We start from the raw sequence: 27,282 nt of genomic DNA, 5'->3' as shown, positions 1-27,282 counted from the left end.
CTGCTGCCCTATTAGGTTTGTAGGATTTTTTTTTTCATCAACTTCCTACAGAAACTGTCATCAACAGGCTATCTAATCTGATAGGATTGTTGCTGCAAATCAAGCTTTTGATTGGTTGGAATTGGACCAATGGGAAGACCCCAGGTGTGATCAATCAAGGATCACCTGCAGCATCAAGCTCTCCCTGCAGTGCAGTTGTTTTCAAGCAGGCTGCTTAATCTTATGAGCTGGATAATGGCTCGCCAGTGGCTTCTGGTGCTCCTCGCTTGGGGTGCCCTGGTATCAGGACGAGACGGTGAACGGCCATCTTCTGAAGAACCAAAACCAGAGACTGGGAGGTTGGACGACGATGACGATGATGAATACGACGACGGAGATTTGCTCGATCCTGAAGATGAGCAAAACTTTAATCTGGATACAGAAAATGGACTGAAAGGAACCGCCTCGCCGAGGATATGGACCGGAACCATTAATCCAAGTCTCAATGGACTCCAACTGACGTGTGATGAAGAAAGCTTCAGGATCATTCTTCCAGTCGCTCAGTTGAGAAATGTAAAGATTTGGGGTATGTTTACACGTCACATTTTTGAACCGTTTTGCCACACTGCGAGGTTTAAACTTAAGTAGACAAGGAGAGAAGACATCAATGAATTTTAAACTTGCACGGAGAATAGGGCAATCCCATTCCCTGCTTCTCCTACTTTAGTAGGTGGACGCAAATCGCTATTTGTACTTGTAGAGCTATGCGTTTTGAAGTGGACTTGGTAAAGTCAAAGTGTTATTCCTGGGGTGGGCAAACTTTTGGAGTAAATGGGTTAAAAAAATCGGCCAGGGGCCCAGGCCTGGAGATCTATCAATGTTCTCATTTGCATTTATGAATAAATGTAAATGAGATCATCTAAGTGTTACATTTCTTTTTATATTTATCAGATTGAATCGTTTTTTTAAACCAATCAAAATGTTATTAGGACCCTGTTTTAAGCACTTAATTTGTTCATTACTTTTGTTGTATTGATGCAACAGTATTTCTGTGGTATTTTTGCATTGCATTACTACTGTACAAGTAATTTTGTAGCATTTTAGTTTTTCTTCTCAATATTAGTCATATATATATATATATATATATATATATATATATAAATATGGTTTGCTTTAAGTACTAAATTTTTCTTGGAGTAAATTCATATTATTTGTAGTACTATTAATTTGTATTTTTGTCTTGTACTAGTAATTCTGTATTTCAGTTTACAGTTTCAAAATTAAAGCAAAAAGATGCACGGTCTCGGTTTCAAGCATTACATTTAATATAGTTTTGTAGTAATGTCGTTTTTTTTTTAGTATTTGAAATAGTAGTTAGTATTTGTACTATAGTATTACTACCCACATATTTTGCTTTAATTTTATTCATATTACAGTGTCTATTTTTATTAGAACATTATTTAAATGTTTTTTTTTTTTAATTCTACATGTTATGTTGGGTATTTTTGTTTTCTAAAGCTCTTATTCTATTTTATTTTTAACATGAGGATGCTGCTGGAAATGGGAATTTGCATCTACTAGTCATTTTGTAGATTTCCTGTAGTTTTTTTTTTTTTTTTAAATTAAAGTAAAATAATATCACCGATAGGTCTGTTTTTAAGCACTAAATGTGATGTTTTGTTTTATGATAATTTTATAGTATTGACTACTTTTTTAGTATTTTGTACTAGACACACAAAAGGACAAAGCTGGCACCACAAGAACCTTTTTTTGGTACTATAATCTTGTGATAATTTTACCATTTCTGTAGTCTGACAGGCCGCAGGCCATAGTTTGCCCACCCCTTTGTTGGAATTAAAAAAAAAAAAATACTGAGAAAATGCTATTTTCCGGGTGTTATTTTCATTTCACTCAAAAAGTTAGTCAAAATATAGTAAGTCTTTATTCCTGTTTTTTTTAACTTACGCTGCATTGCCTGTCTTGAACATTTATACTTATAATAATTAAACTTAGCCAGGGATTTTTTTTTTATTCCATGAACTTTTTGCCACAATATTTTGTGGTTGTAAATCAGGCATGTCAAACATATGACCCACGAGCTGGACACGGACCGCCGTAAATTTGAGTTTGTCAAAGAAATGAAGCGAGTCTAGGTCATTTCTTTCAAAAATTGAGATTTTTTCTTTTTCTTTTTTTCAAATAAATGAAAACCAAATTCTTTTTCCGGCCACTAGAGGGTATTGTTAAGTTCTTCAAGCATGCAGGGTTCTTACGGGTGCTTAATCCTTAAATGCTTGAACACTAATGTTTTCAAATTCAGAACAATGCTTGAATTTTGGGTGAAGTTCTTGAAATAGTGGCCATTGCCATGTTTCTTGGCGATCTGACTTGCATCAAATGAAGATTTATTTTTTGTAACCATCTCGATCTCATGACCTCTAACTGTGCCGCACACGCACTAACCACTGCGCAGCCGTGCTGCCTTCTGAGCACTCAATGTCATTAAATAGTCAAAATTTGGCTATTTTTCAGCTTTTTATACACGGCCCTTTTTTTGGCTCCCTTCTTTATCTCAACTATTACCTAACACTTGGAGCCCTTTTCGTGTCTGTTAACAAGTGACGTATTGAAGCTGTCTAATGCAGAATGGCAGAATTCCTGTCAGTTTATAGCAGCCCATTGACAAAAATAAGTAAAAAGCTAGAAAAAGGGGGAGAAATGAAAAAAAAAGGTTTTACCCTATCCCCTCATTTCATCTGATATCCCCCCCTGAGCCTTGAGTCTGAAGCCACTGCCCCAGAGATAAGCTGAGTTTGACATTGCTGCTGTAAATACTTTCCGAAAAATACTACTACTACTTTCCTTAGGTACTGTGGATCCTCAATGTGGTCTCAACATGAACAAATCCAGAAACACCCTTATAGTCCCTTATATTGGATGCCGTGTGGACAAGGTAAGTAATCGTTCATTTTCACTTGTCCAATTAAACTGAAATTCCAAATATAGTGCCGTATTTGCCCCCTTCCCGATGTCTGTGGTTTTGTGCATATTGATCACTCAAAAAACGTTTCGGATCACCAAGCCGTTTCAGATCACGTTTAATATCACACAGAGACAACCCAAGGAAATACAAAATACACTTGCTCTTTTTAAGGCACAGAATAATCAAAACCTGTCTGTTCCTAATGTAAAAAAAATTGCATCCCCCCTTGTTAAATCACAAAGTAACTGACTAATCAGAGTTTTGGGAAAGCTGAGTTCAATTCCACAGGCCACACCCAAAATGTTAAGGCCACCCCTGTGTTGAATCAAGAAATCCCTTCAAATGAATCTGATGGACTAAGGCTACAGTAACTTAAAAACACAATTGACATGCCACAGTTGAAAAAAATTTCAGAAGAAATGAGAGAAAAGTTATCGAAATCTTAAGGTCTGGAAAAAATCACTAAGCTGTTTCCAAGGCTGTAGGGCTCCAGCAAACCACTGTCAGATCCATTATCCACAAATGAAGAAAACTAAGAACAGCGGTAAACCTTCCCAGGAGTGGTCGACCATCAAGATAACTTCAAGAGTGTGGCAAAGGCTCCTCAAGAAGGGTATAAAAAGAACCTCAAAAAATATCCAAGAAACTGAAGGCCTCGCTGGCCCCACTTAAGGTCAGTGTTCATGACTCCACTATGAGAAAGTCAACGGCCAAAAATGGCATTCATGTGAGATTTCCCTGGTGAAAACCTCTGCTGTCACAGAAGAACAGTCATCTCAATTTGCCAAAAAGCATCTAATCCTCAAGACGTTCGGAGAAGCATTCTGTAGACAGATTAGTCAAAAATTTAACTTTTTGGAAGCTGTGCAGCCTGTTGCATCTAGCGTAAAAATGAATGAATAATGTACAAAAACAAAATGATGCCAACAGTATGCATGGTGGTTGCAGTGTGATGGTCTGGGGATTATTTGCTGCCTCAGGAACAGGACAACTTGTTGAAAGACTAATGAATTCTGGTGTTTACCAGAAAATCGTTACTGAGAACGTCAGGCCATTGGTTCGCGCCCTCAAACTTAAGCACTCTTGGTTCATGCGTCATGACAGCAGTCCGAAACACACCAGCAAGTCCACCTCTGATTGGCTCAACAAAAACAAAATGAAGGTTCTGGATCGGTTAAGTCAAAGTCCAGATTTAAATCCAGTTGAAAGGCTGTGGTGTGACCTTTAACAGGCGGTTCATGCTAGAAAACCCTCGAAATGGCAGATTTGAAACCATTTTGCAAAGAGTGGGCCAAAATTCCTCCAAATCGCGTAAACATTTGATATGATATTGCTGCCAAAAGTGGCCCGTTTCGCTATTGTGTTCAGGGGGCAATTACTGTTTCACATTTTGATTTCTTTGCGCCTTAATAAATGGAATCAACATTTGAAGAGTGCATTTTGTATTTCCTCGGGTTGTCTCTGTGTTACATTACTATTGATTTGATCATCTAAAACCTTTGTGAGTGATAACTAGCAAAAACACTGAAATGGGCAAGGGGGGGAAATACCTTCCAGAATAACACCAACAGCCTGCAACTGTCGTACGAGGATATACTCGGGGAGGCCCGAGTCGCCACGGTAACTTGCCAAGCGGGTCTGGGGCCCGATCCCGTCCGGCTAGCTCACTTGGGCATCCCGCCTGATGCCTCTGCGTCCAAATGCCGCACGCCGCCACCGCCGCAAGCCCCTCCGAGGGCACTACGTGAGTGTGAATTGAGGCGTTTTTATACACTGAAAAATCGGAACTTATTTTATGAATTTAAGATTAAGAGGATGTGTAGTAATTATTGCGTGCTTGATGGATTTCACCTATCACAGGTTCTGTTTTAAATGCGACCCCGCAATTAAGGATTACTGTACATTATTTCAGAAAATACTTTTTAATGAAGGTCAAGATAAATGATCAACAATAATTTGGGAACAAGCCAACAGTATTATCAAAGGATTATTATATGCAAAAATGCACAGGCTATTCATGTCCTCAGCTCACCTGCTCTAATGCAAAGGCTTCTTGAACACCCCTTATGAATGATTTTGAATTCAGACTGTGCCGTGGCCCCCCAAGAGCAGCTGCCTTGTGGCGATGACGGAATATCGCCTGCCGAGTGTTTGGAAATGGGATGCTGTGTGAATCAAAGTTCCAACGGATGCTACTCTCCAATGAACGGTAAAGTATACTATTAGTAAATCATTCCCATTTCAAGCATATGTCATTTCATTGTTTTTTTTTATATTTATTTCAGGGGTCAGATTATGTTTTGCTTCATTATTTTAACATTAATAATCATTTAAACCGATCAAATCGTTGATTCGTGTACAGGCAAAATGGAGCAGTGTTGTCGGGCATTCTCCTTGGGGGATGTTGTCGAGGTTGCTAGTGAGCTGAGCCAAAAGTGCAATTTCCTGAATGAGCTTGAATTTTAGTCACTAATCTTTCGACTGATAAAGACCCGCCATAACTTGCGAGACGAACAATCCATCCTGCCTGGCACTCGTATCCCTCAGCGGCCCTTTAACAGCCTGCAGAATTAGAAAATGGCCAATTGTAACTCGCACGTTTCAGCAAACCACGGCCCCCAAGTAGAATGCCCGTTATAGAGTAATTGCTTTATATTATCTTTATTTTCAGAATCGAATTCGGTGGTTACCGATTCGGCCAGCATGTAGCGCTCACGTTTTCCCAACTGAATTAATTCAGCATAGCCTCGTATTGTGTCAGCATTCCACATAAAAGAAGCAATTCTCTAAACATATTCATTATCGCTTAAAATTATCGATCTTTCAGTTCATTGTTATGGATAATAATTTCAGTCCAGAAGAAAAATAGTAGAGACACACATAAGTAATGCACGTGTTTGATACTAATAAATGACATTTATTTACATGACAAGGAAAACTTTAATTAAAAGGACATTGTGGACACAAGTCCTTGTAGTCTTAGACAACGAACGGGGAATGAAAATCGCTAGCAATAATATTATTGATCCTTGAAGCCAGCAAGAAAATCAAATCATTTAAATGATCTGGAATTATATTCATCGCGTGTCAGAAATAAAATATAATTTGCCAAGTACCAAACTGTTTGTTGTGAAATCCTTTCTTGCTTACCTTTTGGGTCAACAGAACAGCATGTGGAGGGGTGGGCTTTGGCCACATGGCAAAAAGAAAAAACCCTCCTCGGACAAGTCCTCTCAATCCCTTTTGTCACATCCCTCAGCCGGGATAGGGAAACAAAAGGTTTTGCCATGTTTCCTGGCTGGGGAGATGAGGCCGTGGCTTTCGGCCTTGTTGGTGGCCATTTGAATAGGTAAAGTAGCCAAACGTGCCAGGCACCCAAGAAACTGGTTCAGACCAGGACGTCACAGGACAGGATTTATTGAAATAATGACACCAAGTGTTAATGTGAATAGGGAAAACAAAGTCCGAAGGAACTGTCCTGGGATCTGATGAAAGGGGTGGTGAATGTGGGGTGAATTTGGGGCTGGAAACACTGGTCTTCAGCAAGGAGGGCGTCTAGGAGCAACAGGAGAGGCAAGGGGTTGGCAGGACACTTAAGTGATCTGAAATGATCTGCATTTATATAGCGCTTTTCAAGTCAAAGACTTCCCAAAGCGCTTTACATTGTGCTTCACATTTCCCAATAGCGGCCGTGATCTGTGCAGCCATGTAAGGCGCTAACCTGCTTATTGGGGGTAATTAGGGGTTCAATGTCTTACCCAAGGACACTTCGACATGTAACACGGACAAGCCGGGATTCGAACTGGGATCCCTTAATCCTAAAATGATCGCTCTACCTCCTGAGCTACTGCCGCCCCCTTAAGCAAAATTAGGAGACGAAATCAAGAATACCCATTTGACAGGTCGAACGTGGATCGGCTTCGACTAACCACAAATGATAGACGTTCAAACGGTCGTTTGTCTTTGAAGGTTGCAGTCTTCATCAGAGGCGGCTGCAGCAGTGTGCTCCTCCCTGCCTGTGCCGGCTGGGCTGAAACGCTGGCCCAGCGGTGAGGAGAGGGAACAGGGCGTAGAATAACACCACATTTATCAGTTTTGTTGGTAAATATTGGGGGTGCTTTGACACACAGCCTACCTAAGGACACTCCCAGAGCCCTAAAGTACAACTGTGTAAGTTTTCATGACAATTGGTTTAGCCTTTTCGGAGCCTATGAGTCACATACGATCACACGTAACACACATAATTCGTATTTAGAAATAGGTAGGTCTGCTTCAAAAATTTGGGTGCCTCATACAGTCATATTTTTCACAGAATGCACAGCGGATCTCCATTTTGTTTTCATCATCCGGTCTACCTACAAATCTATTCCTCTGGACCCCACCCAGCTGGTGATCCCCGGAACGGACTGCAAACCCGTTGCGGTGAACGCCGATTTTGCCATTTTTAAGTTCAAAGTGACCGAATGTGGAACACGCACCTACGTGAGTCCGCGTCATGCAAAGCGAGATCCCGTGTTGCCTTCAGGGACCTCAAAACTCGGTCGGTTTGGCTTTCAGGACATCGGCCTTACAAGGTTCTACCTGGCTGAAGTGCAGACTCTCGTCCAAGCTCTCAGCCTGAAATACGGCATCATCACGAGAACGGATCCTTTGAGGTTAGTTAAGCGTACCTCGGGAATGATTTCACATTTCCTAGGATAACCTGGCAATTGACCTTGAATCAGGGGTGTCCAAGCTAAGGCTAGGGGCATTTGTAGCCTACCAGCCATATTTTAACAGCCTGCACAGTATGCTTCATTACCTGCTCATAAAACAAAAAAACTCGATACAAATGAACTATTTACAATTTAATGTGGGTGGTTTGTAATGTGTGGATATATACACTAGGGTTTTTTTTTTTGTAAAATTCTAATCTAGCACACACTAATTAGGGTAAAAACAACCCAATTTGGTCCACTACTTGGTTAAATTGGATGAAAAATTACTTTTGCTCCTTCTGAGAGGGGGGATATCTAGGACAAACAAAACTTGCCCAACCGTCCATAAAAATGTTTTTTTTTCCCACAATCAGCCCTAAAGTGTGGTCATTTTGGTGAATAATATATATTTATAAAAAAATGCAAAATCTGTCATGTTTTTCTACCCTGGTCATATCCCTCAAGAGGGGTGACCATTCTGTTTTCAAACCAATCGGCCTGGATGACCTCTGCAAAATTGTGGATCTTTTTTCTATGTAATTTGTGTTTATTCGCAAAAAAACCCACCCATGAATGTGTAGCCCAAAAGATTATAATTTTAATGCTCGACTGCTCGTTGTCGAGATGGATCTAATTGGAAGTATTGGATCATTTTTTGTATTTTGTTTGTTTTTTTTGCATTGTAGAGCGCTTTTTCTTTTTAGGAATAAAACGAAGAAAAAAAGACAACCTATTTTATGTGCCTAATATATTAAAATAAAATGGAAAAATGTCATTTATTTTGTAATGTATTGTCTTGCATGGAAAACGTTTTTTAAATGCAGACCAAATAGAAAGTGGACATGCTGGCTGGAGATGAAAGTAAGCTGTTGACTCTGTTAGTGTGGCTTGGAAGGAGATTTTATTTCTCGTTAAAATGATGCCAAAGCCCAACCAACAATCGTCTGTTGGTAAAATAGCATGTGCGTCAGTCCAATGTTTCTTAAAGCATACATAGATAATGCCAGCCCTTTTTTGTAACTTGTCCACTACAACAAAGCAAGCCATTCATTTTAAGTTTCTAGGTACCATCTTTTTATTTATTCCCCACCCTAGATTCTACACTTGTCAGCAGGCGCGCCAAGGTTCTTATGGCGAATTTAACACTGGACTTTGGAAGAGGGAAAGTCTGCCCCCCTGGCGGCTATGTCCTTATTTCAACCCTCCAATTTGAAATTTTAGCTGTCACATATGAAAACCCGCCTCCAGTATCCTTCAAAATATCTGTATACAGCCTGCAGTAGGAAAAAAAATGGACATCTCTGCTCACAATGTGATGTTCATGGATAACATTTTTTGCTCTCTACGATTTTTGTACCTTTTCAAATTCCAGGTTCTTGGTGGAATGTCGCTACAGTTTGGCTTCCCGCGACCACCAGCCGCTCGCTAGCGTGGGCTACATGGTGAAGATTCCCAGTCGACAGCTGCCGGCCTCCATCCCTGCTGTTGGTTTATACGGCGTGGAATTGAGGATTGCCACAGGTCTCGTATTGGCGTCGTCAAAAACTTATCTTATCATATTTGACCACGAAATGCCACTTTATTGTGTAGTACAGCTAAAAATGACTAGGAAGAAAAACTATTTAGATTCAGAGTGACCAAATTAAGCATCGAGTTTTATCAGTGTTTTTGCCTTTCACAAAGAAAAAGAAAAAAAGAGGGGGTGGGTAGAAAAGAGTGAAAGAAAGGAGAATAACCATGTAAAGAATAAAGGAAAATGCTGAAAAATAAATGGGGAAGGAGCGAAAAATAACTGAAGAAAAAATAACATGATAGGGAATAAAGGGTAAAGAAAAAGAAAAATTAGAAATAAAGCGTGTGAAATTATAAAGAAGGAATAAAAGATATGAGAATACAGAAAAAAATGAAGGGAAATAGAAACAATTGTGAAAAAAAGAGAAAGGAAAAATAATGAAGAAGCAATAAACAATGGGAGAATAAAGAAAAGAGAAATGGAAAAGGGAACCGAAAAGTTAAAACCAAAAGAAAAAACGCCATAGGGAAAAAGGTAAGTTAACTGTAGCAGCAAGATGGCGAACAAATATGTCAGCCCTCCAGGTGAAGCTCGCGTTGTAAAAAATCGATGCAAATATCTCCACCTCTGTACAGTATTAAAAATGCTCATTTTATATCAAAATTTGGTTCATTTTTTTGCCTATTATCTAAATCATGTGTTTTGTTTTCCATGAAGTTTTGTCTACCAGCACACTGTCCCTTTAAAACTCACGGAAACATCTTTGTCCAACAGATGAAACTTTTTCTAGTTTCCTGCCTTCGTTCCCGACGTTGCGTTACATCCTGGGCAAAGCCGTTTATTTGGAGCTGAGTTTGTTGTCCCCCAAACCAAAAGCCGCCATTTTGGTCAAGTACTGTCTTGCGTTCCCTCGCTCGGCCAAGAACGCTCTCGTGCTCGTATATGAAGGGTAAGCCGGCATTTTTCTTTTATTTTGCTATCTTCAAGGTATTCTAAGCTTACCTGGTAAGGTCTATTGGGGGGTACTGGAGAAGTCAAACCTTGGATCCAAAAGGAGCAATGTGGTTTTGGTCCGGGCCGTGGAACAGTGGACCAGCTCTACACGCTATGCAGGGTCCTCAAGGGAGCATGGAAGTTTGCCCATCTGATTTACGTGGGTTTTGTGGACTTGGAGAAGGCTTTTTTTTTTTTCGTTGCATACATCACAGTTGGTAAAATCTTGTCTGGCTAGCTCCCTGTTGGCGTCAAGGTTTACGAGCTCTTTCCTATATGGTTTGTTCCCGATTAGTCCCCGTTGGCTGCACACAGTGTGTTGTCTGGCCGGCTGGCCTGCCGTGTCCGTGAGTTTATTCCAGGCTGGGTTTGTGTTTCGCCGATGGTTCCCTGCTAGCCTGGGTGCTCACCGTGTGTTTTTTCCTTGGTAGACCAGCCTCGTATTTTTCTGCTCAAGCTGCTGCTGCCTTATGTCGATTGGTTCCAGTTATCCCCTGTTAGCTCTCCCTGTGTTATTTTTGCCAGTTACCCTCATTTTAGTGCTCACCCTTTATTGCACCATTACTGCATCCACCTGCAGCACAATATCTAGGCGCACAATGTCTAGGCATTATCCACAAGAAACTAGCAAAACTTGGCTATTATTCAGACCTCACACTGTTTTTTTTTCCTGTTATTAGTGTCAATAAATTTGTTCAAACCAAAAAAAACATAGAAATATTCGCTGACTGGCTATCTAGGGTACTGGTGTTCTTCCAATGACCTCATAGCTCAGGATGACAAAAATAAGACAAGCTGTTTTCAAAATGCATCATCTCAAAAAACAATTGAAATATACCGATGGAATATAGATATTATGCAAAAAATATCTACATATTTTGCATGTTTTGTAATTTGGGAATACCTTTAAAAGTGACTTTTTTCCCTCCAGGTGTGCTAATCCTCATGACCCAAATGTGGCCATTCTGCAAGTGAGCAATTTGCCCCAAAATCGCCATCAGAGGCGTTTCGAAGTGAAAGCGTTCCAGTTTATGGATGTCAAGACTAAACGGTACCTCGATGAACAAGTGAGTGTCGGCAGGGTTTGTACGGGTGCTTGACGTACTTGAATGCTCAAATCTCGGCTGAAGTGCCTGTAAATGCTTGAAATTGTTGCCATGTTTCTCAACAAGCCTGCTTGAAAATGACAAACACTGCTCTCCGGTGGCTTTGCTTTGCCATTGTGTGTTTTATTCCCTTGTGATTCAATTCAGCTGTCATTAGTTTGTATGGCATTGTCCTATGAAGTGTCATCGCCCCCTAGGGGTCACGACCAAGAGGAAAGGTGCATGCTACACCTAAACAGGGCACTATAAAATGTGTATTAGTATGTATTGTGGGCCATGCAAAGAATGACTGTAGCGTTTCCCAGTGGTACATTGTAATAGGAAGAACTTCCTGCAACTGAAAATGTAAGCTACGTATTACTGTTATTTTTACACGCCACTTATACTGTATGGGGAGAGATTTGTCTCTAAACCATATATATTCGTTATTTACTCTAGATCTACAAATTATTTATCTGGATGATTGCACACGCAAGATTAGAAATCAGATGTATGATTGGCAGATATATTTGTGGCTCCGCAAAACAAATCAATCACACTTTTTTTCTTTTAAAAGTACTGGAGAAAGAGGAAAATTTTCTTTGAAGCACTCACAATTAAAGCAAAATAATGTATTGGGTCTGTGTTGTAAGCACTTAATTTGATTAGTTTTGTCGTATTGTTGTGGAAGTTTTTCTGTCGTAGTGTTTCTGTCGTTCTTTTTATTGTTGTAGTACTGTAAGACCATTTCTTTGGTAGTAATATTGTAGCAGTATTTTTATGGTTGTCTTTTGCCATTGCATTTCTTCCCTCTTGATTAACAGCAGCTGGCATTAGTTTGTGTGGCAAGATATTACTGTCATTTATATTCGACACCCACATCATTTGTTGCGATTTACTCAAGACCTAAAATCATGTCTTGATAAATGCGCACGCAATTTTCAAAATGGCATATGTGAATCTGATATATTTGTGGCTCTGTAAAATACATTATTCACACTGGAATTTTTCTGTTAATGGTACTGGAGAAATTGAAAAACTGACATAAAAAGTACTTAAATTTGGCCATAAAAAAATGTGTGCAAGCCCTGTATCTAGGAAGATTAACATATCCAGAATACGGATCATTGTGATTTGAATTCAATTGTCTTTATTGGCATTGATATCAACATTGTAAGCAATGAGTTTAGACATGACACTTCAGAGTAAAAATGTATTGGAGACTATCGGGATAAATAGAAAAAATATTTACAAAGTAGAGCTTAGGAACTGGCACAAGTTACAATGAAAGACTGCTGCACTAACATTGCAGCTTCCACAGTTTATTATTTAGGCCAGGGATCTCCAACGTGGTTCCCGTGGGCACCAGAGTGTCCCTTGAGGACAGCCGAGGTGCCCGCGGATCTGTTGTGAAAATGGCTCACCAGTGCTAGCTCTTTGTGATTTTCTAGGAAAATTATTTGAATTTTGTGGTTGAGTGAGTCTATTTAACCCTACTTCCAATAAATAAAAGTGGGGTGTACAGTTTGAGGTTCCCTTAAAAGTTTTGATATTAAATATTTTCTCTCAGGTATGTACCCAACTGAGTTCAAAGAGCCTTTATATAATTCTAAATATCTGCCTTTATCTTTTATCGGTGTTCTGGCCACGGAGCGAATTAGGCTCGGAGAAAGGAGACTAGGGATGGGGAAGGAGAGGGATTCCACGTGCATGCTTGAGGTTTTCCTTTTTTCTTGGGTGAAAATAAGAAAAGGACTGTTTCAAATACAATCCAAAGACTAACCTAAACCCCCAAAAAGAAAGATTTTATTTGAGTGCATCTAGGAGGGACACGTGTGTGCACAGGCAGCTTGACAAGAGGCTGCAATGGTGATTTCAGCCAGAAGATGGCGCAAGCAAGAGAATACATTGAAGTCACAGATTTCTTACTCGTTTCTACTGTACACTGCCGCCCCTACAGATTGAATTCATGTGCTCTTCAGAAGTTTGCAGGTCAGACGAAAAGACTTGCGAAGAACGTTGCTTTGATGGAAAAGTGAGATCCGTAAAATGAATGTGTGTTGGTGTCAAAGTATTCATATTTGATTCTAAATGTGTTTTCTCTGAAGGTACCGTAATCACTTGAAGCTTGTGGAAAAAATCTGCATTTTATTGTACAATAAACAGAGTGTGGTGAATTCTCTTGTGCTTTTTTTCCCTAAGTGTCTCAATTCAAGGTCATTATAAATATATTTCTATTGCATCTTTACAATTGGATGAGGTGAGGTAGGAAGTAGTTTTGTGCTCAAGATTGCGTTGACAAACATCATTTAGAAGACCTTTTTCTGGATTTTTTTTTTTCTTTAATTTGATTAGTGCGTGATCTCAGCCACTGTTTAATAGTGGTACAAATAATGGCAAAACTACATTCATCATTTGTTAACCCAGAGAGGGATGGGTGTCACCAGGGTGTACTTGCCCAAGACACACCACAGGAAATTGTATGCCTACAACCAACCAATTACATTAAGTAAATTACAATTCATTGCCGTGTCTTTCAAATGTTTGGCAAAAAATATGTCTCTTAAAGTAAGCCCAATAAAAGTACAGTATCGTGCATTAATGCCCACTTGTTTTAATTTTGTCATCTACTCTGCAATAAATATATTACATTTAATATTTGTGAATTATCAAATTTAACTTTCATGTTTGCCATACATTTCAAACCTAAAACATATACATCGAGTTTAATTTTTAATAATAGATTTCTAACACGGACCATAATCCTTTGCGGCACAAGTCAAAAGAATACTGAACCCGGTTTAAACCCACCGTTTAGATTTTCTCTCCGTTTTTTGACTTGTGTTCTGTTACAAACGTGTTTTTTTTTCTAGAAAATGCAACTCCAAATGAATAAAACGTCTTTGACGCCGGGCGATACCGGAAGTGTTTGCCTGGTATGGGTCACGTGATTAATCATCTGCACAAGTCTTAAAAAAGTGAGTTGTATTTTGATTAAATTCATCGTGCGTCGCATTTACACCTTAAAGAAGTGTCTTTGGCATGCAATTCGAAAGAATTCTTTTATCTTTGAATACAATATTTTCGTTATATGAGGGTTTCTTAAGATCGTTGACCGTGCGTTAACCTGATGACTAGCAACTTGCAGTAAACTGTCAATTAAACTTCGCTTGATTATTGTGCACTACTAGTTAAAATGATTAACCAGGCTTAAAAATGGCAATCAGGTTTTTCGCTTATAAACCTCACATTGTGTTTGCTGTTAAAAACGTCATATTGAAATATAATATTGTGAATGTGCTTAATTGCTGTTGAGATTGTCATGATAGTTTTCTGTTATTAGTGTCAAGAAATTTGTTCAAACCAAAAAAAAAATCGCTTTTCAATTGACGCTTTGTAAGTTCTGTACCTTTCATACGGAAGGCTATCGTGCAAGTTTAATCCCAGAAATGTGTCGATCCAAAAAAATAATAAACTGCGTCATAGAATATGTCTCATATTTTCCAAATGCCCAAGTTATTTAGCTGTCGTTTAACAAAAATCATAAAGACCTTAGAATCTGTTTATTTCCACTAGTGATGGCGATTTCATTTTTCTCTTTTTCACACTTTGGAGTGGCTGTCTATTGCGTGGAAGGAACATTACAAGTGTAATAAGTCATTGTTCAATTGTATCCTAATCTTAATAGAATCACTGCTCTTGGTGGTAGTTGAATAAAAGGAAATTGTGGTTCTTTACCCAATGCCCCCCAGGACCAGGCGCCTTTTGGTTAGACGTTGGATTTTAGGCAAAGTCTGTTTAGACTCATTTTAGACATGACTAAGTTTCATTAGTTTAGAATTAGTCTGTGTTTAGCCCGAGTAACGTGAACCAATTTAGTCAATATCAACCTCGTTTAACGTGATCCAAATTTAGCCTAGCAAAGTCATCTTTTCAACGTTTCGAAAAAGTAGTTTTTGAACGAATCCTAGTGTATTTTTAACTTTTCATCGTTTTCTCAGACAAATTTTGTTGGGTGGGATAACGAGATAAACGTGGAATCATTTGAGAGAAGAAAAATATTTGAGATTGTGTGGTAATCTAGCTTTTCTCTGTCCTTTATTCGTGCACATAAGTAAAAAAGCAATTTCATCAAACATTTTAGGGGTTAATAATGGTGAGTGCAATCCCACCTCATGTTCTACTCAATTCCCTTAAACTAGGAATCCTTTGTCATTTGACAGGAAATTAAGGTCACAAAGGAAAACAAACACCATTTCCGACAATGTCAATTTTCTACCTTGATCCTTTTTATGACTAACCATCTGTTCAGTGTGTAATCCTTACAGTACATTCTCATGCCTTTAATTTGGTTCTGTTAAATCAGAGAAAAATTCAATGCTCTGCATTGACAAGCACATTTTTATGTTTTCGAATTGCATTTTGTGTGCTTTAGTGTCCATTGATGAGTTTAAGTTGCTGTAAAATTGCATCTCGACTTCTCCCTGTACTTCAACTACATACTGTCGTAAGACTGCGGGAGGAGTTAGTCCCTGACAAACATTGGAGTTCAGCACAAGAAGGCGATTTCTCTGCCTTGTACTGTCTCAGCTCATTCCAGACACACAAAATGGCTCATCTCCCCGCTCTTTTCCAGTATATAGATCAACATCAGGACCTTTACGTGGAGGTAAGTCATGAACTATTTTTTTTGAAGGTGGAGTGTGTCGTTTGAATTGTCCTTAATTTTAATCATTTTTGGGGGGGTTCTTGGCTGTTGTGTTTTTTTGCTCTTGCAAATTTATATTTTGTGTTTTGACTTAATCTTTTTTTAAATGTATATTTGTGTTGAGGTTCTATTGCTTAAAAAAATTGTATAGCCTTGTTCTTGGAGTAAATATCTCTGGGTCAGTTTTGACCTAAACACTATAGATGTTATAATAGTTGAAGGGACAGTGTGTCATATTTAGTGCCTTGTAGTGGTGTGAAAATGTTCATTAAGTAACAACAACTTTGGTTTGAATACTAGGCAAAATACATGAGCTAACATACAAATGTTGATTTTTTTTTTTTTTATTAATAAAAAAATCATAGGTGGAGAAATGTATATTTCTCTTGCACAGTAAAATCCCTACCTAGAAGTCGCCGTCATGTTTGTCTCACATCTTGCTGCTCCACTTAAATTTTGGCACTGCTTTTCATTCGTATTATACAATACAGTGCCATCTAGTGCTCAAATATTACACACTGTGGCTTCTATCATATTAAAGATTTAGCAGATGTTTTGCAATACTTCTTAGGAAGCCTAACAAGGTAACAAAGAGAAAAGAAATGGATGATGTTATATTGTTTTTAGTGTATTTTACAGCTGATTTAAGACACAGGTCGCCACAGACCCATTAACATGGGGTGTGTTACCGAAATCCTAACGCATCTATCTATTTATCCTAGAGTGCCATGTCCTATCTCTTTGCAAAGAATTTTCTCTGCCCTGTTATCAATGGCAATAAAGACTATTGTATTTTTTTAAAAATCAGCGCCTGGCAGAATGGGTTGGCGTCCAGAGCGTCTCCGCTTGGCCGGAGAAGCGCGGCGAAATCAAGAAGATGATGCAAATGGCCGCCAAAGACATTCAGCGGCTGGGCGGCACGGTAGAGTTGGTGGACATCGGCAAGCAGGAGGTGAGGGAAGAATTTACTTTCTGGAACTTAAGATGCACCTAAAAAGCCCAAATTAGCCAGAAATTGCACAGATATACCATAAGTAGATACCGTAAACTTCCAGACTTTAAGCTTTCCAAGCTTTCTAACCCTTGCAGTTTATGCAACGATGTGGCTTATTAATCCAGGGGTGCCTGAGCAGTAAAGGTAAGCGTGAAACACGTGGATTATATGTGTCGAGGAAGACGCATGTTTAAAGTGACTTCCTGCTTTGCACATGACTTAAATTAGCATGAACAGACCCTTACTCATTGGCAGATACAATTGAGTGTCATCGGCATAGCAATTAAAACTGATATAATATAACACTGGTGAATATAATCACCTAGCAAAGGCATATAAATACTGAAAAGGAGGGGGACCAAGTACTAAGCCCTGCAGAGCACCAAACGTAGAGTCCCTATATAGGAAATGGTTTTACCATGTAAATAACACATGGACAAAAGAGTAAATGCAGGTGAGAACAATTTCTTTTTTGCAGCTGGCAGGTGGGGAGCAAATCCCGCTGCCCCCGATCATCCTGGGACGCCTGGGTTCGGACCCGAGCAAAAAGACAGTGTGCATTTATGGCCACTTAGACGTCCAGCCCGCCAACATGGACGACGGCTGGGACACGGAGCCGTTCACCCTGGTGGAGAAAGACGGTGAGATTGCCCGGGTCAAGTCCAGTCACGTTTGTTTGCTTTCAGTTTCCTTATGAGTCTGTCTTTTGATTTTGGAATGATTCAGATGATGGATTGCAGTTACTTTCACTTTGTACAATGGACATATCTTGTTGACATTTCGTTCTGTGTACATTGTTACAAAGAATGACAATACAAAGGAAATTATTATTATTATTATTATTATTATTTAGGGCCGCAAAGATTAGTCTGCATTGTCGACTAAAAATAAGAAAAATGTCGATCAAGTAATCAGTAAATCTTTAAATTAGAAAATGAAATAAACGGCAAATAAATAATACCAAATGGAATTGAAACATAATTTTTGCATTCGGTTTTTCAATTTTGTAACTTTAGATCAAATTTTATCCCCTGCAAAATGTTAAACTACCCATATATAAACGGCTATTTAGGTTTCTTTTCAATTGTATTGTCAAGTATGCTATATGCAAAACATACAGCACAGAGGACATTACTTCCTCTTTCCAGTGTCCAAAAACCAAGAGACAATACAAATAACAGAAGGTCAAAAATTGGAAGAAAAGGTATATATATGAATATTTGAATGGTTCGGAATAAGAAATGTGCAAAGTATAGCCAGAATCTAAATGAAGCAGTTTTGCATTGATTTATAGAAGGCAGAGGAGTGGGAGGGGATAATTCAGGGAGATGGTCCTGATAGTCCGATGGAAGAAGCGGTCATTGAGCCTGCTGGTTCTGGCTTTGAGACTCAGCGGCCTTTTCCTTAACGGCAACCGCTTATTGTTGTGATGTGCAATTTGATACTGTTTCTGCTGCACTCAGAATAAAAAGTTTGGACACTATTTCAAGAGGCCTGTCAATCATTATTGCCCCGTGAGATGCACATGGTGCAGATTTTATTACCGCATATTATCGCTAAACTCACACTCATTTCCAAAGTCCATTTCCAAGTGATCATGTCTTATCTCAGTGCCTTGCTTTGAAACGGCTTTCCTCTCCTTTGAGTGATTGCATTTTAAATTCATTAAGACTTTCATTATTCTAATAACTCAAAAGTAGTTTTTTTTTCAAATACACGTTGATGATTATATTTGTGGTGGTCAGGCAGCTGACAAAGCTTGCGGCTTCTCTTCCTTTTCCTGTTGCTTCTATCCTGCTTTTTCAGCATTTTCTTTGCATAACTCATCAGATCAAAATTGATTTGTATAATACTTTTCAGACAAGGAATTGCAACTCAAACTGATGTATAAAAACATGAAATGTACAATAAGGAAAAAAAAAAACGTTTTTCTCCATCCAGCAATATGAATACTACTACAAAAAAGTCAAGGGATAAGCTTTTACTTGAAAATTTGTTTCCAAGAATAGAAAGCTTTCTTCAGGCATGAAAAGCTCTCACTTTTTGGAGAGATTCAAGTCCAAGTGGGTGACCTACGTGAATTGTTTGGATCCAAGGAGAAAATATTTTGAGGCGGGTATTATGAAACCTATTAGTTTTAGTTTTTCACACGTGAGACAGTAGAAGTGCCAGAAATATCTCTGGGGATAATCTTAGCCTAGTTATCTATATATATATATATATATATATATATATATATAAAATCAATCACCAACTGAGCCGAGCTAAATTCATCCTGCTTTCATGCAAGCGACTTGAGGCTAAAATCAGCCGAGATAATAAATGTATCTATATTTTATTGGGTTGTACAGTGTACCGGAACAAATCTCCTCCACACTCTTCTCACCCTTTTAACCACTGACCCATTTTAATGCCTGTTCCCTGTCCGTGAAGATAAATCTTATACAATTTACACATTGCTTTGTGGGTTTTTTAACAGGAAAGATGTATGGAAGAGGCTCCACTGATGACAAGGGTCCAGTTCTGGCGTGGTTTAATTGCATTGAGGCCTACCAGAAGATCCAGCAGGTAAACGTTTACAAAGTGTCACAAGTTAACAGCTTGATTGCGTCGTGGCCACGACTGTTCAAAGATCGCTGTGCAGAATTGCTTCTCCTTGCAGCGACCTAATAATAATTAATCCAGTGTTCGCACAAGTGCTTAATATCCTTGAAATTGCTTTTAATGTGGTGTTTTTAAGGAATGAAAAGCGCTTGAATTTTGGTTGAAGTGCATGTAAATGCTTGAAATTGTTGCCATGTTTCTCAGCAAGTCTGTTTAAAAATGACATCCACACTGCTCTCTGCTGGCTTTGCGTTGCCATTTCACTTCTTCCCCCATGGATAGCGGCAGCTGGCATTAATTTGTAAGGCATTGTCCTATAAAGCATCATTGCCCCCTAGAGGACAGTTGCATGCTACACCTAAACAGGACACTATGAAATGTGTATTAATTAATGATTACACTTCTCTTATGGACATTTGTTATGGGCCTTGCAAAAAACGAAGGTAGTATTTCTCAGCGGTAAACTGCAATGGGAAGAACTTCCTGCAACTAAAAGCGTAAGCTACATAAAAACAAATACATTTATATTTACTTGGGACTCAAAATCATATGTCTTGACAAATGCACACGCAAGATTAAAAATGGCATGTATAAATCTCAGATATATTTGTGATTCTTCAAAATACACATAGATTATTTTCTATGAATGGTTCAGGAGAATTTGAAAATTACCTTTGAAAGTCCTTTAAAAGTGCTTGAGTTTCGCCATAAAAAAGTTATACAAATCCTGTCAAACCCACTCACATTCTACTGCCTTCTTCCATCTTTTGAAATAATTTGATTCCATTTGACCTCACGTTGCTTCCACTGCAGGAGCTTCCCATCAACATCAAGTTCTGCTTCGAAGGCATGGAGGAGTCCGGATCAGAAGGCCTGGATGATCTGGTCTTTGCGCAAAAGGACACTTTCTTCAAGGACGTGGATTACGTGTGCATCTCTGACAACTACTGGCTGGGGAAGACCAAGCCCTGCATCACCTACGGCCTGAGAGGAATATGCTACTTCTTCATTGAGGTGGCCATATTTTCTTTACACTTTTACTCGCAGGATGTTGATAACGAAAAACGTTGACGGTACTTATCAAGGTGGACGGCTGTGAGAAGGATCTCCACTCGGGCGTGTTCGGCGGCTCTGTTCACGAAGCCATGACAGACCTCATCACACTTATGGGCAAGTGTAGCTTCTGCTTGTTTTGCGGGAACTGCATTAATGGGTTTGCTACGGATGCTTGAAAACTCTTAAAAGCCTTTGATTTTGTTATTCTAAAAAAATTAAAAAAAAAAAGCGAAACGGCACTTAGCTTGAAAAATACAATGACATTGCAAAAACCGGGGACATGTTCACATGATTCGGTTCATCACGGCAATGCAAAAAAAGAAAAAGAAGCTTTGAAGAACCAAATGTCTGTACATATTTATTCGCTTTTCTCACCACACTACTTCACTGCGCCTACACATGAAGTGGGGGCTTCCTCAATGTGTGGACATAAACCTGATCAAAGCCAGTGCTGCCATCCAATGGTTATTTATCATCCTCAAATTATTTCCAGAGGCTTGTAACTTACTAAGGAGCTCTGCCCTAATAATATATATATATTTTTAATAAAATTCAAAAAATATTCGTCAAATATTAATCACTGTCCCTTTAGTTTAAGAAGTTTTAATTTATTTTTTGGGGTGTCCTATGCATTCCGACAACTTGAAAATTCAAGTTTGTCACCTCTGTTTTTTCAATTGTGACTTATTTTTTTACATTAGGCTCCCTCGTGGATAAACGCGGAAGGATAGTGGTTCCCGGCATGTACGAAGACGTGGCTCCTCTGACGGACGACGAGCGGCAACTTTACGAAAATATCGAATTCGACTTGGAAGAATACCGCAAAGATGTCGGCGTCGGACAGCTACTGCACAGCAGCAAGGCGAGCCGAGGCACTCCAAGGCGCTCCGTGTTTGGAGAAACTGAGTTTATTAAGGTTTTTTGATTTCTCGCTGCAGGAACAAATCTTGATGCACCGCTGGAGGTACCCGTCCCTTTCTCTGCACGGCATCGAAGGAGCCTTCGCCGAAACAGGCGCCAAAACGGTCATCCCCCGAAAAGTCATCGGAAAATTCTCAATCCGCTTGGTACCTGACATGGACCCAAAAGTTGTGGAGAAGAAGGTAAGACCGCAAATGAACTATCGTACTTTCTGAAACTGTAAGTCTCGTGGCACCAGCCAAAAAATGCATCGTTAAGAAGAAAATAACATGTATAAGTCGCAGTTTTTTTTTTTTTTCTTTAATGAAACCCAACACCAAAAAGTCGTCTTGGAAGGCAATTTAAAATGAAAATACAATAGAGAACATAACGTATACCATGGGTTGGGAACCTTTTAGACCATAAAAGCAGAAATTTGTTATTTTGGGAGAAAACCACACCATATATTTTAAGAAAAAATACAACCAAACCCGCTCCCCAGAGAAAAGCTCATTCTCCTGTACATTATTCACGGTGTTATGTTAGATGATGTGATCAAATCTATGAAATATTAATAATGCCAGAGCCTGTGTCCTCTATCAAAATCAAGTTACCACTTAAAATTGGTCCTCCTCCCGCAGTTACTTGTGTTGAGGCTCCTTTGTACCGTTATTTTTGTCCTTAATAATGGTTTCAAAACAAGGTGCAAGCAAAGTTCTTTGGTGAAAATGTCATAAAATACGAGGATACCACTGTATTTACCTTGAGTGTTGACTGTGCTGGGCAAAGGAGAAAGAGTGTGCGCGGCGCTGTGGAAAGCTGCGCTTATTCCTACTGCTCACCCAATCAAATTGCTCAAGGTGCCTAGGTAGAGTTTCTGGGTTGAAGCGTATTCTGTGGCTTCTCATCATAAAGTATCTGTCTCTCTTTGTCTTTATTTTTATTCTTTCTCTCTCTCTCAAATATTCAATTAGTTGCCCTTTGCGCTAATTAGTAACAAAAAGTAGCTCTACGCTTGAAAATGGTTGGAGAATTCTGATATTGTCTTTTAGTACATACTGTAGGGAACACCGCCACCAATACATTTTGTTTTCCATAAAGAACCTTTCAACTACAAATGGACATTCTGTGTATTCAAAACTTTTATTGTACAACTAGAGAGTTTTCTCGCTTCATGGGATTTCAAAGTCAATTTACTTGAGGGCCGCTGGAGCTAGGGTCTGGTTGAGGTTGGGACAAATCGGGTTTCCCACAAAAAAACCTGAGAACATTGCAGTTCTGTCAAATATCTTCATAAAAAAAATCTCTACGAAAAAAAATTCTGAAAAGTAAAAAAAAAACAATTAGAAAAGCAATTGACCAGTAATAAATCAATCTGTAATTTGTGTGGGCTTTGTTTACATTAAAGCAGGGGTCGGGAACCTATGGCTCGCGAGCCATATATGGCTCTTTCTATGAATATCTATGGCTCAGAGACAAATTTGATTGCATGCAAAATGTCTCCTTCTTGTTCGAAATTTGAGTTCTTCATCCTATTCAGGTACACGCAAATCCAATCCAAAGCTATATAACGATTGTTACTTCGCAGTATATATAGGGCACGTTTTTCACTACAATTTACAGTCAAGGTGTCACACAAAAAAGGGGGGGAAAAAACTCGTTTTGGCTGTACACTCCCTCCCATCTCTCGCCCTACGCCATCTGCGCCAAAAGTGAGCTCATCAGGCTCCCTATTTGCAGAATGTTGTGACGTTTTTACACAATAACTGCTTGCATCTGGTTTTGAAACCAATATGTATGAAAAAAAAGGGTCAAAAGGAGTTAAACCGATCTTGAGTAATTGCAAGAAAGAGACAAGTTTAAAGTGGTATGTTTGTTGATTTTGGGACAGGGGCTCTGGCATTATTCTCTTTTCATATTTTTTTATCAAATCATCAAAAATAAATGTGCTGAAGGCTAAGCTTTTGTCTGGGGTGCGGGTTTAGCAATTTTGTAAATTTGTCTCATAATATATGGTGTGGCTCTTTCCCAAAATAAAATTAATATTTTTTGCTTTTATGGCTCTTTGAGTCAAAAAGGTTCCCGACCCCTGCATTAAAGGAACAGTGTGCGTTATATGACTACTAGAAGCTGCTGTATTGTGTGGTGCAACAAACAACAGAGACTTAGGGTAATCAAACTAGTCTATTTTTCTTGACATTTTTTTCGATGGCCGTAGCAGCAAAAAAGCAAACTGTCCTCAACATAGACATAAAAATGCATCTTTTCACCAAGGTTCGTGTATATATTTATTTTTACCACCGGGAGGCACTTAATAATGAACACTGTCATATTAAGGCGGGGGCCTCAAACTATCACCCTGCGGGTTGCAGTTAGCCCCCTCCGCCTCGAGTTTTGGACCCCTGCTGTACACTAAGAAAATGTCTGGCCGTGCGTCTGTGTGCCAGTTAAGGGTGGTTAGAAAAGTTTTTCGTGTAAGATCCCGCTAGGTGAGGCTCATGTTACATCAATTAAAAGCAAGTTTCTCGACTTAGGATGCCAGATTTACGACAGTTATTGTTTTACGTAGTTATTTTCATAGTTTGCCTGGGCTTGTGATTTATACTGTTGTGACTCATACAGTGGTACCTACGTTTAAATTTAATTGGTTCCAGCAGTGATGTTGTATAATGAAACGGTTGTAAATAGTAACACATTTTTCCATTAAAATGAATGGAAACGGGATTGATCCGTCCTAAGGTCATCAAATTCAACCAAACCCCCAATAAATCAACTGTAACTACCTCTGAGATACACTGTTTAGTCCATGTTCATAAGTATACTGTACTTTCCAGACTATAGGTGATTTTTTTTTCATAGTTTGGCTGGGGGTGTTACTTAATTTGATACATTTATTGGCGTGTCTGATTTGTAATTTTAAAGTCAAGTGTACATGATTTTATGTTGATGTACTGTATTATTGCTTATTTTTCAATTCTTTTTAAAAGAACTTTTTTCCACTATGGGATGCTAAATACTACACACTGTTCCTTTTAAATAAGTAAATCAGCAACTATTTTATTATTCATCTCAATCCTGATTTTCTTTTCAGGTGGTAGACTATCTGAAACAGAAGTTTGCCGAACTGGAGAGCCCCAACAAGCTGAAAGTGCACATGGGCCACGGGGCCAAAGCTTGGGTTTCAGATTTCAACCATCCGCACTACATGGCCGGTCGCAAAGCCATGCAAACGGGTATGTACTTGTGGGGAGCCACAGAGGGAGAGAGAGTACTCGCGTGCTTTACTTTAGTATGAGTACTTCCAGATATAATGTTAGTAAAAAGACGTAAGGGATTAGGATTTTGAAAAAAACGCAAGGGTTCAGTATGTCTCTCTTTTTGTCCCTTTAATCTACTAGTCTGGCCTCCATGAGTTTTTCTAGCATGTAGCCCCCAAGCTCAAATGAGTTTGGCATTACTATCCAAGATGGTAACATCTTAAACAAGCACAAAATACGTGAAAATAGCAAGATTGTGACTTTTGACTCGCACAGAATATCTCCTTTTATGGTACTGGAAAATTTTTAGAAGTGTTCTAAAACTCGTGCTGTGGTTCTTGGATCGACAGTTTTCGGCGTGGAACCAGACCTGACACGTGAAGGGGGAAGTATACCCGTCACCCTTACCTTCCAGGAAGCAACGGGACGGAACGTCATGCTGCTTCCAGTCGGCTCCTCGGATGACGGAGCTCACTCCCAGAACGAAAAACTCAACAGGTATTTTAACAGGGTTCACCCAAGCTTTTGGATACTGCCCATTAAGCAATTGAAAAGGTCTTCAATTTTGTCTACAAGTCTCCAATTTTCCCTGCCTTACTAACTGTATAGTTAAAATAACAAAAGTATGGAACTTTATGTTCCAAAATAATTGTATCGACCGATAATTGTAACGCATTGGTTGAGGAATCAAGATTTCCTCGTTTTGGAAAGTGTAGCAGCAAACTGGAGATTGACGTACAGTCAGTTTTTAGCCCGCTGTCGTCGATTGAGAAACTTTGGGATAAGAAAGTGTAAGTTAAACTTGTTGTATAAAGTATAACTGGGTTCTGGCTGTACATGGGAATGAGTGGCTAGCGTCCCACAACTCGTCGCAGGAAGTTCAAGGTTGGCAGTTGGCTACGGAGATATGTCAGAATTGCCCGGCTGACATCTCGAATTTGTCATGGTGGAGAGTGTCGTGTGGCAGAATTTAACAGTGGTAGTTGGCAAGTTACAGGCACTGCCCGACTTACTAACGAGAAGGATTCTGGACAATTGTTCGTAAGTTGCTTCAGTGCAATATCTTGTATGTTTAAGGTGTATATAAGTAACCTGTATTGTTTTCTACTGAAATAAACATTTAAAGTTTCAGAAAGTAGGACAGTTCATTTGCGGTCTTAAACAAATAATGTGCTCTATAAACGTCAAGTGTAACTTACTTTTGGATATTAAACAAAAACGTCAAAGTTCTTTGCACGCTGGAGATACAGTATAATATGTTTACACACGAACAAGGAAGCGGATTTCTTCTTCAGGGTGAATGTTGGGTAACCTTTCACAGCGCCACACGCCAGAAAGAAGCACTGCAGTAATGTCGTATACTCGGATTTTGTTTTGCGTGCACATTTGTCTAACTTGCAACAAAGTCTGGATAATTTTCCACATCCGGAAACATTTTTTCGCAACTACCGTTTTTCGTAAGACGAATGGTCGTAAGGAGGGGAGTGTCTGTACTTCTGTTCCCTGTACGCTTCTAGTTTATCCCACCCACAGTTACCTGCCTCAACGCCTATCTGCCCAAACCCTTAGAGGACTGGAGAAGAGTGCGGGCTTAATGGGTCCTTGTGGCTGAGTTATCGCTAGTAGGATCCGGTCTGTGTCTGAGTGGTCTTGTTCATGATTGCCACAGTCCCCATTTGGTGCCGGCGCTGTCCTGTCGTCTTACAAACCTAACCGTAGCCGTCGGCTATGCCATATGCAATCTTTCAGCGTAGGTCTTTAAAGTTGTGCTCTGGTGGTGTAAGGTTTTGTCACGTCTTAAGTTTGAATGGAAAAATCCTGGGGGAACCCTGTTCAATCTTTTTTATTTATACTGATTGTTCATTTTATGTTTATTTTCAGATCAAACTACATTCAGGGGACTAAGATGCTTGGCGCATACTTCCACGAAGTCTCCCAACTGCAATAAAACTTTTTGCCATAACTGCATGAACGGCTGTTGATTCTTTAATCTCAACCATTAAAGGTACATTGTTATAATGTAATTTACCACTAAATAGAACTGTATTGTGTATTGCAATCGAAACCACCACCAAATGCCAGACATGCACTAAAATTAAGAAAATGATACGTAAGGGGTTAATATGTCAAATTATGAAAAAAAAATGTAAGGGGTTATTTGGTCGTAAATTATGGAAAAACACGTAAATGATCCGTACGTCAAATTATGAAAGGATAAGGGGTCAGTATGTCAAAAATTACGGGGAAAAAAAACGTAAGGTTTTTATGTCAAATTTATAAAAAAAAGTCAAGTCATTTTTATTTGTATAGCCCTTAATCACAAAGAGTCTCAAAGGGCTGCACAGGTTATTGCACAGACTATTATTTCAGACTATTATTACACCATCCCCTGATCTGGAACCAACATGAGGGCAAGGAAAAACTCAAAAACCTCAACATGAGGAAAATGAAGAAACCTTGAGAAGGGACCGCACATGTGGTTTCCCCCTTTTCAGGATTTCCAGACCGCAAAG

The 27,282-nt window shown here is 39.2% G+C and overlaps 2 protein-coding genes across 4 annotated transcripts; both read left to right on the top strand.

The window, feature by feature from the left end:
* The first annotated feature begins 152 nt into the window (after positions 1–152).
* LOC148371395 (zona pellucida sperm-binding protein 4-like) lies at positions 153–14,216 on the top strand. Of its 2 annotated transcripts, XM_088329450.1 has the most exons (11): positions 153–565; positions 2,847–2,932; positions 4,520–4,706; positions 5,049–5,171; positions 7,275–7,444; positions 7,520–7,617; positions 9,032–9,180; positions 9,947–10,121; positions 11,097–11,232; positions 13,211–13,285; positions 13,359–13,427. In XM_088329450.1, exons 1-11 carry the CDS (start codon positions 223–225, stop codon positions 13,365–13,367), a joined length of 1,551 nt encoding a protein of 516 aa, XP_088185576.1. In that variant the 5' UTR covers positions 153–222; the 3' UTR covers positions 13,368–13,427. The 2 variants fall into 2 exon arrangements, with proteins under 2 accessions (XP_088185576.1, XP_088185577.1); XM_088329451.1 differs by lacking the exons at positions 13,211–13,285; positions 13,359–13,427 and adding an exon at positions 14,124–14,216.
* Positions 14,140–26,737, top strand: cndp2 (carnosine dipeptidase 2). Of its 2 annotated transcripts, XM_088329453.1 has the most exons (12): positions 14,140–14,228; positions 15,841–15,919; positions 16,767–16,910; positions 17,431–17,593; positions 19,432–19,520; positions 20,370–20,570; positions 20,642–20,726; positions 21,314–21,474; positions 21,551–21,715; positions 24,604–24,745; positions 25,120–25,267; positions 26,651–26,737. In XM_088329453.1, exons 2-12 carry the CDS (start codon positions 15,860–15,862, stop codon positions 26,715–26,717), a joined length of 1,425 nt encoding a protein of 474 aa, XP_088185579.1. In that variant the 5' UTR covers positions 14,140–14,228; positions 15,841–15,859; the 3' UTR covers positions 26,718–26,737. The 2 variants fall into 2 exon arrangements, with proteins under 2 accessions (XP_088185579.1, XP_088185578.1); XM_088329452.1 differs by lacking the exon at positions 14,140–14,228 and having other exon boundaries at positions 15,824–15,919.
* Positions 26,738–27,282: the final 545 nt, after the last annotated feature.

The sequence above is a fragment of the Urocampus carinirostris genome, chromosome 2 (assembly GCF_059441175.1).
Source record: "Urocampus carinirostris isolate Australia breed hairy pipefish chromosome 2, RoL_Ucar_1.0, whole genome shotgun sequence".
NCBI classification, from domain to species: Eukaryota; Metazoa; Chordata; class Actinopteri; order Syngnathiformes; family Syngnathidae; genus Urocampus; species Urocampus carinirostris.
The sequence above is the reverse complement of the archived record's forward strand: the minus strand, read 5'-3'. Positions and strand labels throughout refer to the sequence as shown.